General features: G+C 35.6%; 1 protein-coding gene across 3 annotated transcripts in view; it reads right to left on the minus strand.

The window, feature by feature from the left end:
* NCAM2 (neural cell adhesion molecule 2) overlaps positions 1 to 19,168 on the minus strand; it is a 491,601-nt gene that overhangs the window by 76,100 nt on the left and 396,333 nt on the right. For all 3 annotated transcript variants that reach the window (XM_029214785.1, XM_029214787.1, XM_029214786.1), the window contains one exon: positions 10,108 to 10,281. In XM_029214785.1, the coding sequence (XP_029070618.1) occupies positions 10,108 to 10,281 (174 nt within the window). The remainder of the gene's footprint in view (positions 1 to 10,107; positions 10,282 to 19,168) is intronic.

Here is a 19,168-nt window from a genome sequence, read left to right on the forward strand (position 1 = left end):
TAAACAGATCCTTTGCTAAAATTAAAGCCTGGATAAAAAGTTTGGAATTATATGTAATAATGAAGCATGCTAATAATTTTTTGTGTTTTTTTTTGTGGTATGCGGGCCTCTCACTGTTGTGGCCTCTCCCGTTGCGGAGCACAGGCTCCGGGCACGCAGGCTCAGCGTCCATGGCTCACGGGCCCAAGCCTCTCCGCGGCATGTGGGATCTTCCCAGACCGGGGCACGAACCCGTGTCCCCTGCATCGGCAGGTGGACTCTCAACCACTGCGCCACCAGGGAAGCCAGCATGCTCATAATTTTAACTATAGTGTTTACAAACTAAATACTATAATGTTAAAATTATATCTAAAATTTAAATATACACACTGAAATTGCATCCTGCAAAGCCACATTGAAGGTTCAGTGGAACTACACAATGACAGGACTAAAAAATCCAACTGTGTATTTATTTCCAAATTGTAATCAATAACTACATCCCTTTATTAGTGAAAATGGCAAGAATTTGGAAAAATAAAAGTTTCAATGGAATTTTATTTAGATAATGCTCTTATTTTCAAATAAAGGTTATCTCCCTTATTTTCAGGAACAAAGGAAAATTCTACTATAAGCTTAGACCCAAATAAAGCAGAGCATATAATAATTTTGGTAGACATGGAAGGACTTCTATGTGTGATTCTAGCTGGCTAACCATTTCACAAATCAAAAGAAAGAGATTATGCTATTTGAGAGAGCTGTTTTATGTTCTGTTAAAAAGAACTTGATATTTTAAAGTCTCAATTTTTCATTTTGAGTTTGAAGACTGAAAAATGAGTAGCTGTTTTGCAAGATTATGATTTTCTCTTCATTTGTGCCCAATGAGGTGTATAGACACACTTACAAAATGTTAAATGATATGGTAATGAATGTCATGTAGCCCTCCCAGCCAAACAGTGCTACACCTGTAAAACATGATTTTCACTCAAAATTAAATGTCAGAATGACTCACATTCTATATTTGAATAGTTTAAGTTTTTGATTTATGATTTATTCACAATTATCTATGCTTTGAAAATTAGTTTTGTGTCACATCAGTGATTGGGATGGTCAGTAACGCGTCAGCTAAATCTTGGAGAATATAATAATAGGTCTAGGCTTTAACTGACCCCTAAGCCTAGGACCAGGTACAGAGTGAGCAAGTGTAATTCATAGGAAATTAATTAGTGAGTCATTTAGAATCAGAATCTACTAACAGGAAAATTATGATGCTAAAATTTTTCTGCTGAATGACATTACAATCAAGTAAGAACTGATATTTATTTCTATGTCACGATATCAGTAATTAGAAGCAGATACATGAACAGTATATAATGAATTACAGATATTTATGAACAAGGAAAAGTAACTAAACATCCACTAAACTAACGTAAATTAGAAAAACATAAAGCCACTCTGAGGGCAAAAAAAACGTAGTAGCTGAAACGTTCATGACCATATGCACGTGTCTTTTCATAGATAAACCTAAATCTATCTTTTAACAAATGCCTAAAAGGCAATGAGTATAATTATGTTTTAAAAAGCTCTTAAAGTTTAAGATGAATAATTAGCACAAACTATAAAACAAATACACAAAATTAGCATTTTTTTCACTATTTAAAAATATATGAGTGCCTTAAAATATATCTTCAGAGTTTCAGCATAGGGTTACTTACACAGCCAGAGAAACAAGCTTTCTAAGTACAATTACAGATTATACATATCATTTTCAAAAGTCTGTTTAAATGTACATATTATCTCACAGAAAAGAAAGGCAAACTCTAAACTATCAAAATTGAAGTGGACGGGGAGATATGAAACTAGAGGAGTGGCCATGGAACTGCATTTCTATCAATTTTGCAGTCCTGTTGAAAACATCACTGGTATTCAGATAACTGGGAGCTTTCACACAGGCTGATTTTGAATATCATCACTGGGGAAAGAAGATATGAGAGAGATTTGAGGATGGGACTCCTGCATGGAGCCAGGAACATCTGAGTTCTTGGATGAAACTCAAAGTGTGAGCTAGAACACACACACACACACACACACACACACACACACTCACAGAAGACTACTGGCAACTACAATTTGTCTGGCTTGGCCTTGAACCAAATCCTAGTTTGATTGGGCGGGGTGAGGTGGGTAGATAAATATTTGTTTGACAATCAGTAACTATAAACCTGCTCTCATAGTACTCTCATAGAATACCTCAAATCAAGAAATTAATTTAGGGTGCTCTGGTGCTTCCAGCTTTGTAATGCTCCAGGGTAATTTCCAGAGGCAAACAGATATCTTCTGTGGAAGAATACACCCAAACCTAAGGCCTTGCAGGATTCCCAGTAAAGAAGATAAGCAAAATAAGAGATCACAACCTAAAGCCATAAAATATACTAGTAAATAAGCCACTCTGAGTGAGAGTCTGCTGAAACAAGCCAATGAACTAATAGAAATTATGTAAATTAAAATGTGATCATTGAATTAAAAACTTAATAAGAGGTTGAATGGCAGATTAAACATAAGTGAACAAAGAATGAGTGAGCTAGTAGACAGAGCTGAATAGCATAATAAAAGAATGAAACATAATAAAATATATGTAAGGAGATATGGTATTCTAAGCTTTCAAATAACAAGTTTAGCATGTTACTTAGATTTTCAGAATAAAGGAATAGAGAGAATGGGAGAAGAGAATATTCAAGAAGGTAATGATATAATATTTTCCACAGCTGATGAAAGATAGGGATTTTCAGATTCAGAAATCAAACTGAACCCCAAGCAGAACAAATACAGAAATCCACATTAAGACATGTACTATTTATTAAAAAAATGACAACTAACAGCAGACTTCAAAACAGTAACAACGGAAGCCGGAAGAGAATAAAATATTCTCCTTAGATTACAAAAGGAAAGTAACTATCAAGTTTGATTGTATACTCAGCTGAACTGTAATTTGAAAACAAAGTTGAAATAAGAACATTTTTGATATAAATCTTTTGAGAATGAATGAAAGCTATGGATCTCCCCTCCAGAATATGTATATATGGACAATTACAAAGTTGAATACAATTTTTGAGATTCTCACTATCTCTGAAGCCTGTTCTCTGCTTCAGTTCATATAACTTTCACCCTTAAATCAAGCTACACCAGAGAGGGTGTACTTGGGCCACATTCTCTAGCTCCTTTATAATAATGTTTTTAGTAAATTACCCTGATTCTTATGTCTGTAATGCATTGAAGCACAAAGGAAATAAGCTACTATGTAATTATTTTTGTCTCAGTTGATATCCTTTTGAAATCATCAATTACTACATCATATAGTCTCACAACTCACACACACACAATATTTATCATATATTTTCTGGACTTTACTGTCATTCTGTAGTCTAGTCAACCATCCATATATGGGGTGGAATGAACAAACATGCTTAAAATGTCTGCCTTGTTTTTGCTCCCTTTCCTTCCCTTCAGCTTTATTCTTTTCTAATAATAAACTTTCAAATAACAGTGATATTTCACCTTTCTAATTCATATTTAACTCTGTCAGGCAAATTACCCCTTAAATTATCTATAAAACTACCTCCCATTAGCTATCGAAAACACATCGCAACAATCACACACACACACACACATACACACACATATATATAACTCATATTCTACAAGGCAGTAATTTGTGTTCCACTTTCTCAACTCTTAACTGAATGAAAGATACAAAGTCCATAATAGTTAATAGTGTAAGCTTTGGAACCAGATTTCCTATCTGGGTTTGAATTTTAGTTTCAATATTATTCATCCATATGACGTTAGGGATAAGACACTACACGTTATAGTCTCAGTTTTCTCCTTTATATGGATTGCCCTCAGCTTTATTCTCTGTAAAACAGAATATATTGATACTACCAAATTCTTCAGTTTGTTGACTATTGACTTTATTTTCAGTTCTCACCAAAATGATTGCAAAAGAGTGAATATTTGGGACTGAATTGTATTCCTTCCCCCCCAAATTTATATGTTGAAGCCCTAATGTAATCCTTTTGGAGGTGGGGCCTTTGGGAGGTAATTAGGTTTAGATGAGGTTATGGGGGTGGAGAAATTAGTGTTCTTATAACAAGAGGACTAGAAACCTGAGCACGCTGCACACTTTCTCTCTCTTTCTCTGTCTCCCTCTCTCTTCTCTGTCTGGACATGGTGAGAAGGTGGCCACCTGCAGGCCAGAGATAGGGTCCTCCTAGGAATCAAACCATATGGCACCTTGATCTTGGACTTCCCAGTCTCCAGAACTGTGGGAAATAAGTATCTGTTGTTTAATCCACCTGATCTAAGACATTTTGTTACAGCAGCCTAAACTAAGACAGAAATGTTAGTTACCTTTAATGTTACATTAATTGCCTGATCACTGATATTTTGCCTCAGCAAGGAGGAACAACATGATCATTTTAGAAGACTATCTATACACAGTGTGAGGTGGAATGAATATATTTTCAGAGTAATTTCACTCAAAACATCATCGACAAATCTTCTTGTACTAAATGAGAATTTGCTCGCTTATTAATATAAACCAATTTTGTTTCTCAAGTCAGCTAATAGATGACTTGGAAATATCCTAGAAAACATTTTGAGGGCAAAGGAACCATATTTAAATGTTCTGATGATTTATTTGACAGAAATATCTTTCAATAGAAAAAATTGAGAAATAGTGCTAAATAAATGAAAATCATAAATTCTTAGTTTTGTGTATACACATATTCATAACTATATATAGATACATGCATTGCAGAATTTATTATACCTCACAATTCAAACTTCAACAAGATTTTGATCTATGAAATTAGATCAGCTTTTGGGATTTTATTTAAAATAGATACATAATAAAGAGGATATTATAGTAAATATGGAGATGTCAGCTAAGATTCCCATTTGCTGCCTAGCTGGGGATAATTCAGGCTGTAGACGGTTAGGGTCTGTCTCAGGTGCAAAAAGCTGTCTCTAACACAGTTGTACTGTTCCCGGAGAAGCTTGCACCTGAGTAAAGAAAGAAGCAAGGGTATAAAGGACTGGCCATTTTAGCCTAAGGTGGACATTATACAGAATGTAATACTCCTCATTCCAGACTTCCTTGATGGGTGGGCTGAGGCATTATCATGCCTCCAGTACAGTCCAACTTCCCTCCTGCCTGATCAAAGCCCTAATTCCTTTTACAAGATACCCTGCAGTCCAAACTAAATCTCTGTGTCTGCTACTGGATAATAAAATATGGAACAGTTGATACCAAAAGTAGAGGTCTCTGATGAGGCAGGAGATTTGATAGGGTATTCATCAGTGAGTTTGATGCATTAGACTTTTGAGATGTACAGAGGAAAATGGAGTTTAGGCACTAAATGGTGCACAAGGCTGCCATGCCAGCATTGAACTGGGACCGCAGCAAAAAAGGGCACTGCAACAGGTCCAAGCAGTGGTTCAAGTTGCCCTGCCACTTGGGCCATATGACTGATGCAGTGAACCTAACGTTGTTTGATGTATTAGGGATGGGAAGAAATATTCTGTGGCATTTGTGGTCATTCCCAGGGGAGAATCACAATGAAGTCTCCAGGTTTCATGAGCAAGGTAATACCATATTCTGTGCAGAATTATATACCTTTAAAAAAAATTCCTGGCATGTAATTGAGCAAGAAGAAATGACCGGCTAAGGGATCACAATCAGACCACATGGCCGTGTAACTGGAGCTGCCCATCAAGACCTGCCTACTGACCCACTACATCTTAAGGTCATGTTGCTCAATAACCATTTATTATAAGTGAAGTGGTCCATCCAAGATGGACAATGTTGCCTTGAGAGATCCTCATCCAGTTGACTGAGGTTTTGTGGAGCCTGCATTGCAGTTCAATTACTCCATTTTCCCAGCTTTGTTTCTCCCCTCTTCTTTCAAAGATGTCTATCCCTAATAAACACCTTGCTTCTTCTGTAGACACAAATGTATTGAAAGGGGGATATATAACAGATTCACCTTACAGAGACTCAATAATAAGGTGCTATAAAATAACCCTTTCCCTTCTCCCACCTCTACCAAATTTCATCATTCCCTCTACCCTCTACTCTCGTATATTTTGGCACTTGAAATACTGAAATGAATGGGCATACTAGTTCCACTCATGGAATTTATAAGCTAAGAGAAAAGATAAATCAGAGATTTGTAGTATAAGAAGTAGAATATGATATAATGTAATATATTAAAATATAAATACAATATAATGTAAGAAATATGTTGTTGCTTGCTGGAGACTCATTCTGGGGGAAGAGAGAATTTTAGTGTGAAAGCACTTCCAAGAAGGACTGATTGTGAGAGCACATTGTAGGTTGGCCAGGGTAAAAGGGTAATTCTAGGCATTGTTAAAAGGACATAAGCCTGTCTGGTTGGAAAACTGTGAGCAAGGTTGAAGTATAACTTTTAAAGGAAACCGTAGTGACTCAATGAAAATATGTGTGCTTAAGGTAGAAAGTTTAAATCTAAACTATGTTATATATTCTAACATTCAAATTATTGATGTAAATTTTACAGAAAACATGACTATGATTATGCATTCCATATTTTATATTTCTATCAACATAAAGCATTTGTTATTCTGATCTATATCTCTTTATGTTATTCTATATCTTTACTATATCTTTACAAAAATGGTACATCTCTTTGCTAAAGGAAGAGCAAATGCCAGACACACATTTTCTAGATTGTTAGGATTGGTTCCAGTGGGATCGTCCAGCTTGTCCCTGGCTACCCTTTGCATTTATGTTTTTCTCTTAGTTACATATTTACATTCCTGCCTGTTAACCAAATACTAGGGCTACAAGATGAAACACTTAAAGATTTGAGTTTTTATACATGAAATGAGATCACCTTATCATTTGAGATATACAGTGTAAATTCAACATTAAATTAGGTTACTAAAGTGCACTTAATCTCAAGTCCAGCAACAGAAAGTTGTGTGGAAATGCGTGGGCCTGCTTCTGCTGTCTTGGAATTTTCAACTGCAATAATTCATAAAGAGAAGAAAGAGATGGAAAATACTAAGCAATTGAGAAAATGTTAGGCATCCCCCGCAGAGTTGAATAAGAAGAGGCTGAACTGTCTCTGGAACCTCAGTCCCAACATTCCAACCCCCAAGCTCACTGCATCACACTCTGTATAAGCAGAAAATGACACGGAGAAGAATATCATTCCATTGGAGTAGTGCACCTTCCTCCTAGGAGAGGTCTCTCTTCCTTTCTGGCAGGTGAGGATAACACAAACGGATGAATAGATCCATTGGATTTGTCAGCAAAAAGTGGAGGTGGAGGGACTTTGGTATTTCAATCCTCATTTGGAATTCTTGTTTTTACAGAACATTAATCTGTCTTCTGGAAGAGGAAACCTGTGAGGCAGTCTAGGTTCTTATATTTCAGCTTAATAAGGATGTGGAACTTTTCCTCAGGTCAAATGGATACTCCATAAAGTTGATGGACTATAGTTACACTCAGGGCGAAACCTACTGAGACAAGGGCGAGGAGGTCAAGCTGAGCAGTGTTCCATCTGAGGACACTCTCTCTCCAAAAAGTCTTCTGGTGTGCTTGCACCCCACACATGCATTCCCAGGAGACAGGTATTTAGATGTGGTCTCACAGAGAGCACAGGTGTCAGGCACAGCCTGAGGAGAATTACAGCACCAGAAAAATAAGAGGTATTTGACTCCTTTTTTCTCTCCGAGAGAAGATGTAGTTCATGCCACCTTCCCACTCTCAGCTCCCCAGGATAAGATCCAGCTGTATGGGGGCCAGAGAAAATATGAGTGCTAAATTGGACTTTATAAGTTTTAAGTTTTGCGGGATTTAACTGAATGTATTTGTACTTGAAGAGGACCATAAATCTATAGTGTCTGCTAAAGATGTTAAATAACAGAAAAGGAGATTTCCCCCAAAATGATGAAATGAGTAATTGGATTAAAAAATTGTGTTTGTACTACACTGAGTTGAGATCATGTTTGGTTACATGATTGTAACCTGATTCAAGGAACTTATTAACATATCTTTGAAAGGAGAGTAAGCTGCGAAAAAGAAAAAAAATGTATCAGTGCAGATATTTCCCTCATGTAAAGGGGAGAAAGCTCCAGCCACGGGACTTAAAGTATTTTGGTCTTATTGGCAAGCTTTAAGCTGTCCCAGTCTGAAGCCATTAAATGCCATATTCATGTGACTTCTCTTTCTGACATTAGAGACTCACCAAACACACTTCGGACACATTTTCTTTCCTACGTAATATACACACGTACTCATTGTATAGACTCTGAATGTCTCATTTCTGGGATAGTGATTTCTCACAGTAAATCACCAAATGTTCTTTGCTATTATATACCACTGTTATAAGCATGGGAATTTGCCTCTGAGCGATGTATACATGGGGTACAAAATCAGGTTTATGAACTTGAAGAATTTGGCCAGTCCAAAGCCATGATAAATTCTCCATGGTGTTGCAACTTTGTAAGAAGTCTTGGGAAAATCTATTCACCTCCTCCCTCTAACCCAAGGTGGAGGGGCAGGGTGTGGCAGTACTATTCTGCCGAGTGTAATTTCTATCCTGTTCAGACCTCACATTCCGTTTCTTCATGTCTGTGATGGAGTGCCCACTATCAATATTCTCTACTGTCAGAAATATCTTCTCTTTCTGTCTCTCGCCTTTCACCCTCTCTTGTTTTCTCTTTCTTAAAAAAATATGACTCCTACATCTAGGATAATCATTTCTTTTACTAGCGTCCTTGAACTCACTCATTCATTCTTTTCTGCATGACCTTTATGCATCTTCTCTCCTGAACCACATAGCATGTACACAAAGAACATTAACTATCCAGAATTTCTCATCATTAAAAGCAGTGGTAAGAGCTGACCTGTTTGGGGGCATTATTTGAAGAATGTGTAAATGATTCATGATTGATTGACAAAATTCCCAACACTTCTATCAAAAACCTATAGTTACTCTTAGTCAAAACTGAACAAGCAGGTGCCAACACAGGTGAGCCTCAAATGATTTTATCTGTTCTGTCTCCATTGTCCACTAGGACAATTCTTCCCAGGAGGGCTCATGCCTTTTATAGAACCTTCACACTACATGTTAGGGTCAAGGCAGAGCCAGCAAAGGAGGAACACTCTGCAGCAGTACTTTCCTCACTATTTTATACTGTCGTTTTGGGCCATGTATTGCTTTTACTATACAATATAAGCATTTTATTTCCATTCAAGGAAACAAGCTCATAAGTGTGTGTGCAATTAACAGAGTCCAACTCTGGTAATTCAGTATTATTCCCTAATTTAGTTTCTTCTAATAATGGAGAAAAAAGTCACATATTCACATGATGAAATTCTACATAAGTGAAAAGAACTGTTGCAAAGTGTTCTAACTTCTCATAGCTAGCTAATTCTATTATTCAAAATCTTATGACACGCAGTAAAAATTTGAGTTTTCAAAACATAATTTTGAAGGAGATTTTCTTACGCAAGGTCAATTTTTATAGATGGCTTCATGAGTATATATACAAGACATACATTTTACAGTATGACTTTCACACCTACTTATGAAAGAAATATTATTAATAAATAGAAAACACACACTTGATAATATTCAGCCATCAAATGTAACATGTCAGCAATTTGTTTTCAAACACCCAAATTTTAAATACTAACTTTTCCCCTGGAATTAAACTTTGGTGATTTTGCTAAACTTTTTTTTTTTTTTTTTTAATTTTATTTTTGGCCGAGCCAAAAGGCTTACAGGATCTTAGTTCCCTGACCAGGGAGTGAACCCAGGCCCATGGCAGTGAAAGTGCCAAGTCCAAACCACTGGACTGCCAGGGAATTCCCAAAACTCTTTAATCTTTACTAAAGATGGAAACTTTTCTACTCTTTATTAAAGTATTCTTAAGAAGAATAAGACAGTGGGAACGTCTTTCCAATCCTATCTCATGAAAAGAAAGAAAAATAGCATGTTGAAGGAAACTAAAAAGCTAATCACACAGGTATGTTGGAGATCAGCTTGAATTAACCAACACACTCTGAAATCATTGACTCACTTTGAACTCCATGGGAGCGTACTATTTTCCAGGTTTCTGATGCCACTTCTTTAACATCCACTTGATAGTGATTAATAGGCACACCTCCATGGGAGTCCGGCTTGCTGAAAGAAACCTTGGCTGTGGTCTGTGACAGCTCTATAATCTTCACTCCATAGGGATTGGATGGCACATCTACAAAGGAATAAAAACAAAGGAAATATAACCCAGGTAATGTGGATGGCCATTATTAAGACTTATGGTGCTCTGAGCACTAGGAATAAAAGACAATTGCTGCCTATATCACTTAATATATTTGAAACGCAAAGCTTGCATAAACCGCTGAATGATCTCTTCAAATTGCAAGAAGGTATATATTAGTCAATCTTTATTACTATAGAAAATAAAGAGTAAAATATTCAATATCAAATTTCATTTATTGGGAGAATAATTTTACTTCTGCCTTTACTATACAATATAAGCATTTTATTTCCATTCAAGGAAACAATCTCATGAGTGTGCATGTGTGAGTGTGTGTGTGTGTGTTTGTGTGTGTGAGAGAGAAAATGCAGGCACAATTAAAATATAAGAATAGATTTTACTGAATCATTAGCATAAAGAATTATCTTTTGTGAAAATGTGAGATTTATTTCCATTTTGTTTATTAAAATTATATTAATAACTTGGTGGCAAGTGTTAAGTTTAGATAAATTGTCATTATGAAGTAAATAAAACTGTAAACTATCTTTTAAAATTTTATTTAAGTATCAGTTAATTAAAATAAAGTTAGATATTTAAGTTTAATCCCTGTATTTAAAGGAGACAGCTACAAAATTCTTCTTCTATGTGTTTTTGTATTAATCCATTAATCACATTATTTCAAACTCAAGAAGATATCCTGGGTGAAATTTCATTTTATTTTCTAGTACACAAAGCTTTATAAAGAATCATCTGAAAGGTCGAACAGGCAACAGGAGAAAATAAGAGGGAAAAAAGTCTTGATGAGGAAATCGATGAAACCTTTGCTCTGGAAACATGAGTAATTAGAGGCATGTTAAACATTAAAGGAATTTCTCTCGGTCCTTTCTGTCTCTCAATCTCTCTCTCATTTTTTTCAATATCACATTTGAAGAAAATCATAAAGATTGGAAATTTACACTTAGTTTATGTAAATTATATGCATGTGTTATATAAATATGTGAATAAAATATATAGTTCCATCTCTGGAATTAGCTCTACAAAAACAAAAATAAAAAAAACACTTGATTGAAAATAATGCAGTAAACGTAAATTTTTGTTCTGATATAACCAAACATTCATATAAAAATCTCTAATGGCTGTCAAAAGTCAAATGTGCCTTATTTGCTAAAGTTAAAAGAGAGCACTGTAGGTCAAATAAAAATACGCCTTATGAATGGTACTGGGCAAGAGACAAGAAGGCAGGTTTATGGCCTTTTAGATATTAATATTGTAAAGAAATGCAACAGTGTACAGTTCAGCTCTAATTAGTAACTGTAAATTATTTGGAGATCCTATGAAGTGCATTATGCTGTAACTCTAAGGTTCAGAAATAAATGTGCAGAATACTGATGCATCCCAAAGTCATATTGCTATTAAAATCTTATCTGGAAGTAAACATTTTAAATTATCTTAATAATTTATTTAAGTTGTCATAAACATGATCATAGTTTTAAAAAGTTTCTTTAATCCCTGGGTTATAACTATAGGTTCTTTTCCTCTGTAGGTTTGATCTAAAGTTTGAAGAGGAGGAAAAGACACACACACATTGATTGTTCTGAATAACACTACCAATTCCTCACCTCATGCTGAGTGACTCTCTAATGTCAACTAGGTCTAGGTTGGACATCACAGCAATGATAACCTTTAGTTTGAGGATACACTCCAAAAGGAAAGGTTTTAAGTACTAGGGAATGAGAAAGAAATGTGATTCTTCTGGGCTTTTACTTTTGACCATATGGCATGTATACGGTTCTGGGTTCTTACCCTCAGGGCAGAAGTATACACCATTTGCTAAGCTGTACACCCTGACATGGTACACCAACCAGGTTTTTATTCATAGCACAAAAGTACCATCACTAAAATATAAGCCAGTGGGCATCTTTTTCTAGCCATATAGTCTATTTTCAGACCTGTTGACTCTTACCTTGGTTTTTCATTTACATTTATTTTTTATTGGCCTCTTCTTTCTGTTACCTGACTAAAAAGCAAAGTGTGCTTATGATTTGCAACTCTAAACTCTTCCTAAATATTTGTTTCCATTCTGATTTTACATGTCCAACCACCCACTGACTACTAAATTATGAATTTCTTGTAGAAAGGGACAAAATACTTGATATACACAATTTATACATGCATGCATACATACATATATACATATATGTATCATTGAAAATACTGATAGACTATACTCAGTCCTCAGGAAATACATGATGTATTAAATATTTCAGTAATTAAAAACAGTACACAAAGGTATAGAGTATGTCCAAGTGAATAGTGCCTGATGTAGAACCAACATCTCTAATTCTTCTCTCCACTTTCTCAATTGTTTTGTAATCACATTCATCCTTGACTCTACCTCCGATATACATCAAAATTAGTCACAAAGTTATTTTCATCTTTCCTGCATTATAATTCTTATATCTTATATCTTTTCCTTCCTGTTTCTACTGTTAACTCCCAAGCCCAGGCCCTATCTGCTTCTACCTGCAATGCCATTATTGGCTCTCAGCTTCCTTTTCTATGGACAGCCCACCAAATTTCAAACCATATGGCAGGTAATGCAAAATCAATTTTTCTAAAGTACCATTCTGATCACGTCACTTCCCTGAGGAAGATATTCAGGAGCTTCCTCCTCTTTACAACAGCAAACTTAGACTTCAGTCTGGCTTTCAAGATCCTGAAATATCTAAGCTCACTGGGTGTATGCAAGCATATTGTAAAAGATAATCAAACGCAGTCCAGTGTTTCAAATAGGGCTTGTGGATGTGAATTCCATATGCAGTGCTCCCATCATTGGTAGCATATTTTTCTAAATTACATCGTAGCACCTTTCATCTTAATAATTAATGAATGCCACCTATCCCTGAATGAATAAATAGGACAATGATGCAAACACATATTTATTTACTCTTCCTTTTCACCTCGACTGGTACCAATATAGGGTTCGATGAAGAGCCTGGATATATATAATCAGAATCTATGGATCCAAAGTCTGGTCTTGCTACTTTTGTCAATTTCAGCCTTGGACAAGTCTCTTAATCTTTTCAATCATCAGTATTTTTCTCCCTAAAATAGAGATTAGAATAATATCCACTGCTAGGATGCTATGAGTATTAAATAATGAAGAGCACATAAAACAGAACTTGAAATATACTAAGCACTTAGTAAATATTAGTCATCATAGTCTTTGCTATCCTTCTCTGGTAACCATTCTCTTACTATCACTTTATTTTGTATTCATTGGCATCTATCAATATTTTAGTCAAATGGTAGGTAAAATATACAATACTGAGGTTCAGCTTAGAAATATCTGCTGTGTATAATAGCAAAGACTTGGTGTCACGGTCTAAGAGTCAGATAGGAACAGTCTCTGGAGTTGCTGTATGATTCTAGGCAAATTAAACTTATTGGGTACCAGTTTTCTTATAAGCAAAATGTTAATAATAATAACATTAAAGTTGCTGTTGTAAGGGTGAGTTGATGGATATACATCAAAGGACATTTACAAATATTATTCTCAGTTACCCTTTCTTTAAAATGACTCTCAGGGTCTAAATAACATTGATAAGCATTTTGATATTTAAACATATGCCTAAGTCATAGTTTGATCAAAGTATAAATGAGAAAACTTATAAAAAGTCTGCCTTGGTAATTACTTTATATTGTAACAGGTAAAGGAACAATAAGAGGAGTTGCTCCTCTGACTTTAATTCTGATAAAATAAAAGAATACAATTAAATAAAAAAGAACTAATAAGTAAAGTAAAAGTACAAGAAACTTTATGAAAAAGGAAGAGGGCGATAAGCAGATATATGCATAGATGTTTGGAAATAAAGTGAAAATAATACATCAAATATTATGTTCCCCCATCTAACAAAAAAAAGCATCCCAAAGTGAAGATGCCCCTATAAGGCAAAATTCTGAAAGCATATGCCCAAAGATATTCATGTAGAAGAAAAGAAAGAGAGTTGAAGAATATAATGCACCTGCAAAGGATATCTTGGATGAGTAAATATTTTAAGTTGAAAAATTTCAAATTGAAGATGAATCATGGGATTACAAAACAGTATTTCCTCAGGATTCAGGATAAGGTGAGAGTCAAAAATGTTGAATACAACAGCAATATAAAAGATGATTTGTGGATGTGTATGCATGTGTGTGTATTTTAAATCTTTAAACTCTCTTCCTCAACTTTGTCCTCAATTATCAGAGAATAAATAGACCTTGATATCAAAAGTGAAAAACAGAAATCATCAAGTAAGTTCACTCAAATTGTATTCTATCACTTTTGGATTAATGGAAGTACACTCTCCTCTTTCCCAAGACCAAATCCTCCATCTCTGAATGGCGTTACTTTTACTTTTTTCTTCTGCAGAACACTGCATCACCAGGTAGCTCTTCTCTTCCCTTTTTTTTCTCTTTTGGAGTTTCAGTCTCTCTTTCTTCTCTGCCTTATTACCATGAACTATAAAAATCTCCCAAATGACAAGCTCTTCTTTTGTTTCCCTGTCACACTGCTTGAATAGATTGTTTCTAATTTCTGTCTCAACATCTTTACTTCTGGAACTTTGGTTTACTAGAATGCTGGGAAGCTGGCAACTAAGGTAGGGTTCAGAGTCACTGACTCAGCTCTTTCCCCACAGGTGAGGATGTGGTCTTGCTAAACTTAGATCAATAGGAACAGTTTGATATTTGTCAGCCTTTGTAAGTGAAAGTACTGAAGTGAATATTTTTCTAGAATGGTGTTTGAAACCTTACCTTAAATATTTTCTAATGATACTCCACATCTGTTTCCATCATCTTTGCTACTCCCCTTTATCATAAGAAATGGAAGGCTAAAATCTTTATTTCCCAGGTTCACTTGTTGCTATGGTTGTTAGAACCATGGAGGCACTTAGGATGAGCTGCACATCTTAGTGGTTTAACATGCTGAAAGAGTGTGTGTGACATCCCTACTCTTCTGAGGAGGTGCCCGTGGACAAGGAGACCTACAGATGTGGATGATGGAAGCAGCTGGACTCCCTATTCCACAGTCTAATCACACAGTTCCTGGTGCTGGTGGCTGTGATATCAGCAGCAGGGCAGCTTGGCTGCAGGGCTTTCTGACCTCTGATTAGCAGTTGCAGACTTGATCTTGCACCTCACTTGAGGTATATTATGACCTTGAAGCCAGAAGATTGGTAGCTATCTCGTGCCTTCCCTTTTCCCTGCTTCTCAAATGACTTCATAGCCACCCAATTCTCTATATTAAATTATTTTCTCCTAGGTTTGTTCATCAGTCTCCACCCGATAAAAAGTCTCAAATATTAAGGGAATTATCGTATAAAGAATTGAACTTCCTAGATTTAGCAAGACCCTAACATGCAGAGTGTAGCTATCAACTGCATGCACCTCAGGGATGATGCTGAGATGGGTTCCATCTGCTTCTGCTCTGAGCAGCCACCTTATTTCCAATAAATTTTATATATTTTTTCCTATTTCAATTGTGAGCTTAATCTAATGTTATAGCCAATCTGTAGCACATCTGAGACCCTGCAAATTCCTCACTTCATTACCCAAATGCCAAATCAAATCATTATCCTATTGATCTTTTAACAGAATTTGATCACATATGTTTAAAATTTTCTCCTCGCAGGTAGTTACACTAACTCTCTAAATAATTATTTTCAATTTTATTTGTTCATATACTTAAAAATCCATCAATTAAACTGAGGTACTCCAGGGATCTGTCCTTGATTACATCATTTACCTCTTATACTCTCCATTTAATCCAAGGTATTAATTATTAATGATTTCCTCAATTATACCCAAGTCTTGACCCTTGTCAAAATTCATGGAGTCCCATGTCCCGTTATTAATTGTGCATTTCAACTATGATTCATAGGCAAATCAAATGAAACACACTGAATCCTTTATACATTCAATAATTCATGTAAATCTTCTGTATGCCAGGCAATTTTCTATGTTCTGGGATAAAAATTGAGACAGCCATCACTTCTCTTATAGAGATTACATGCTAACTACATAAAAATAATTGTAATGTATAAATTATTTTATACAAACACTGTGGTCAAAATTAAGCAGACAAGTGAGATAGTTTAGGTGGGGATGGGAGCAGAGTTGGAGTGTTGTAATTTTGAATTTTGTGGACAGAAATCTCTTTGTTAAAAAAGTAATATTTGATCAAGGACTTAAAGGATAAGAAAACAACTCATATGAAACTGCTACGAAGAGAAAATTGTAAGTACAAAGATGAAATGTGCCTTGAGGGTTTAAAGAAGGGGGGCAGTCTGTGGAGAGCAAGATGACCAAGGTGTGGGGAAAGGAGATGGAATTCAGAGAAGGCCACTGGGGGTGGAGTGAAGAGAAACCTTGTGAAGCATGATAGGTCTTTATAATCACTATGGCTTCATCTCTGAACAAAATAGGAAGCCACTGGAATGCTTTCAGCAGAAGAGGATTATGCCTTAATTACTTAACTATTTGTTTAATAATAAGAAGCCCTTGAGATCTTTTATTTAGGCTATACTCCAGGGGGGGCATAAGCCAAATGGGAAAGCCAGTTTAGGACTTTATGCAAAAATATACATTAAAAACAAAACCAAACCAAACCAACAAAAACAGCTAGAGTACAGAATATAGAATATAGAAATTTCATGAGAATAGTAAGACCCTGTAAACACCTTGTTGGTAAAAGAGTCAATAAGACTTGCTAAAGTGTTGGGTGTATGGTCTGAGTAAACAAGTTGATCAACGATGACTGTGAGTCTCTTGACCTGAACAACTGGAGACAGTTGCCACTTACTGAGATAGGAAAGAATGCCAAAGGAAGATATGTAGAGGTGAATACAGATTAGCTTTTGATATCTGGACATTTGGAGATTTGCGTTGGCTCTAGAACATCTTTGTGGAGAGGGAATTAAGCTTGATATAAAAGTATAGAATTCAGGGAAAATATCCAAGCTGATGACATATTTTGGAGTTTTAGAGTATAGGTGGTATTTAAATCATAAAAATTAGAATAACAAAGGTGTGAGTGTAGATAAAATAAAAGAGACCCCCAAACTGAAGTACAGTGATTTTTAAAGTTCAGAGAAATATGGAACTACTAGGAATGAACACCAAAAAGAGCCCGATGAGGAAGAAGAAAAACCAGGAAAGCATGGTGACATGACTGCTATGTTGTGGGTTAGGGAGATGACTCAAGGAGAAAGACACACTCAATTGTGTAATTTGCTGCTAGATGAAGAAGTATGAGGATTGAGAATTGACCACTGGATCGAGCATAAGAAGGTCAGTGGATACCTTGATAATAGTAGGTTTTACAGAGCAGTGGAGGTAAAAACAAGACTGAAAGTGTTTGTGACAGAATGAGAGGAAAGTAATTAGGTGCAGCAAATATAGTCAATTATTTTGTGAACTTATTAACAGAAATGATGCAGAAGTGGAGAAATGATGCAGTAGCCAGAAGGATTCACAAGGTCACAATAATTTTATTTAAGACAGAAGGAATTATTTTCCACTCTAGAATAAGAAAGAAAGAAAGGAAGGAAGGAAGGAAGGAAGAAAGGAAGGAAGGAAGGAAGGAAGAAAGGAAGGAAGGAAGAAAAGGACTTCCTTGGTGGTTCAGTGGTTAAGAATCTGCCTGCAAACGCAGGGGACATGGGTTTGAGTCCTGATCTGGGAAGATACCACATGCTGCAGAGCAACTAAGCCTGTGCGCCACAACTACTGAGCGTGCGCTCTAGAGCCCGTGAGCCACAACTACTGAGCCCATGCACCACAACTACTGAGTCCATGTACCTAGAGCCCATGCTCTACAACAAGAGAAAACACTGCAATGGGAAGCCTTTGCACTGCAACAAAGAGTAGTCCCCGCTCACCGTAACTAGAGAAACCCCACGCGCAGCTACGAAGACCCAACACAGTCAAAGATAGGTAGATAGATAGATAGATAGATAAATAAATTTATTTTTTAAAAAAGAAAGAAATAAAGGGAGGGAGGGAGAAAAAAAGAGAAAAACAGAAAAGAAAAGAAAGAAAAAAAGGCTTATTTTTTTATATTGACATTCACCAGAGCAAAAGAAAAGCAATCCATTTCCCTAATTATATATATATATATATATATATATATATATATATAATATATACTCTCTCTCTCTCTCTCTCTCTATATATATATATATATATATATATATACATATACATTTATATATTAGGCTATTTAGAGAAAGATAGAAATAGAAACATAGAAATCAAGATAGTTGTTTCATGATAAGTGGATCATGTTGCTTTATGACTAAAACTCCAAACTTCCCTTGCTGTATATATGATGTAACAGAATGTAAACATGATGAATGTTTTTAAGGAGATCCATAATTTGTTTTCTTACTGACTTTCTATTCATATCACCACCACTGACCCACCCACAAGATATGCCATCCAGTCCTCCATTAAATGCTCACGCCTTTTCCCATCTTGATTCTTTCCATCTTTCTACTACTTCTTCACTGGATCTGTTTCTACTCCTTCAGATTCAGTTAAAAAGTCAATACCTGTTTGAAGCTTTCCCCAAGAATTACAATCATAATTTCATTTTGTGTTCCTAAGCATTTGATTCATACTTCTATTGCAACTCATATCTTTTATACTATAGCTTACTTGTGAAAATCAGTTGCTAAGTATTATTCATCTTTGTATTCCCAAGATCTAAACCAGTGCTTAGCACCTACCAGAATCACACTTTATGTATGCTGAGTGAGTAGATTAACAAGTGATTCAGAATTGATACAAGCATGGATCCCTAAAAATAATATCTAGTTATATTAGTTTAATTTTTTTC

The sequence above is a fragment of the Monodon monoceros genome, unplaced genomic scaffold, assembly GCF_005190385.1.
Source record: "Monodon monoceros isolate NGI ecotype Baffin Bay Population unplaced genomic scaffold, NGI_Narwhal_1 Super_Scaffold_11, whole genome shotgun sequence".
NCBI classification, from domain to species: domain Eukaryota; kingdom Metazoa; phylum Chordata; class Mammalia; order Artiodactyla; family Monodontidae; genus Monodon; species Monodon monoceros.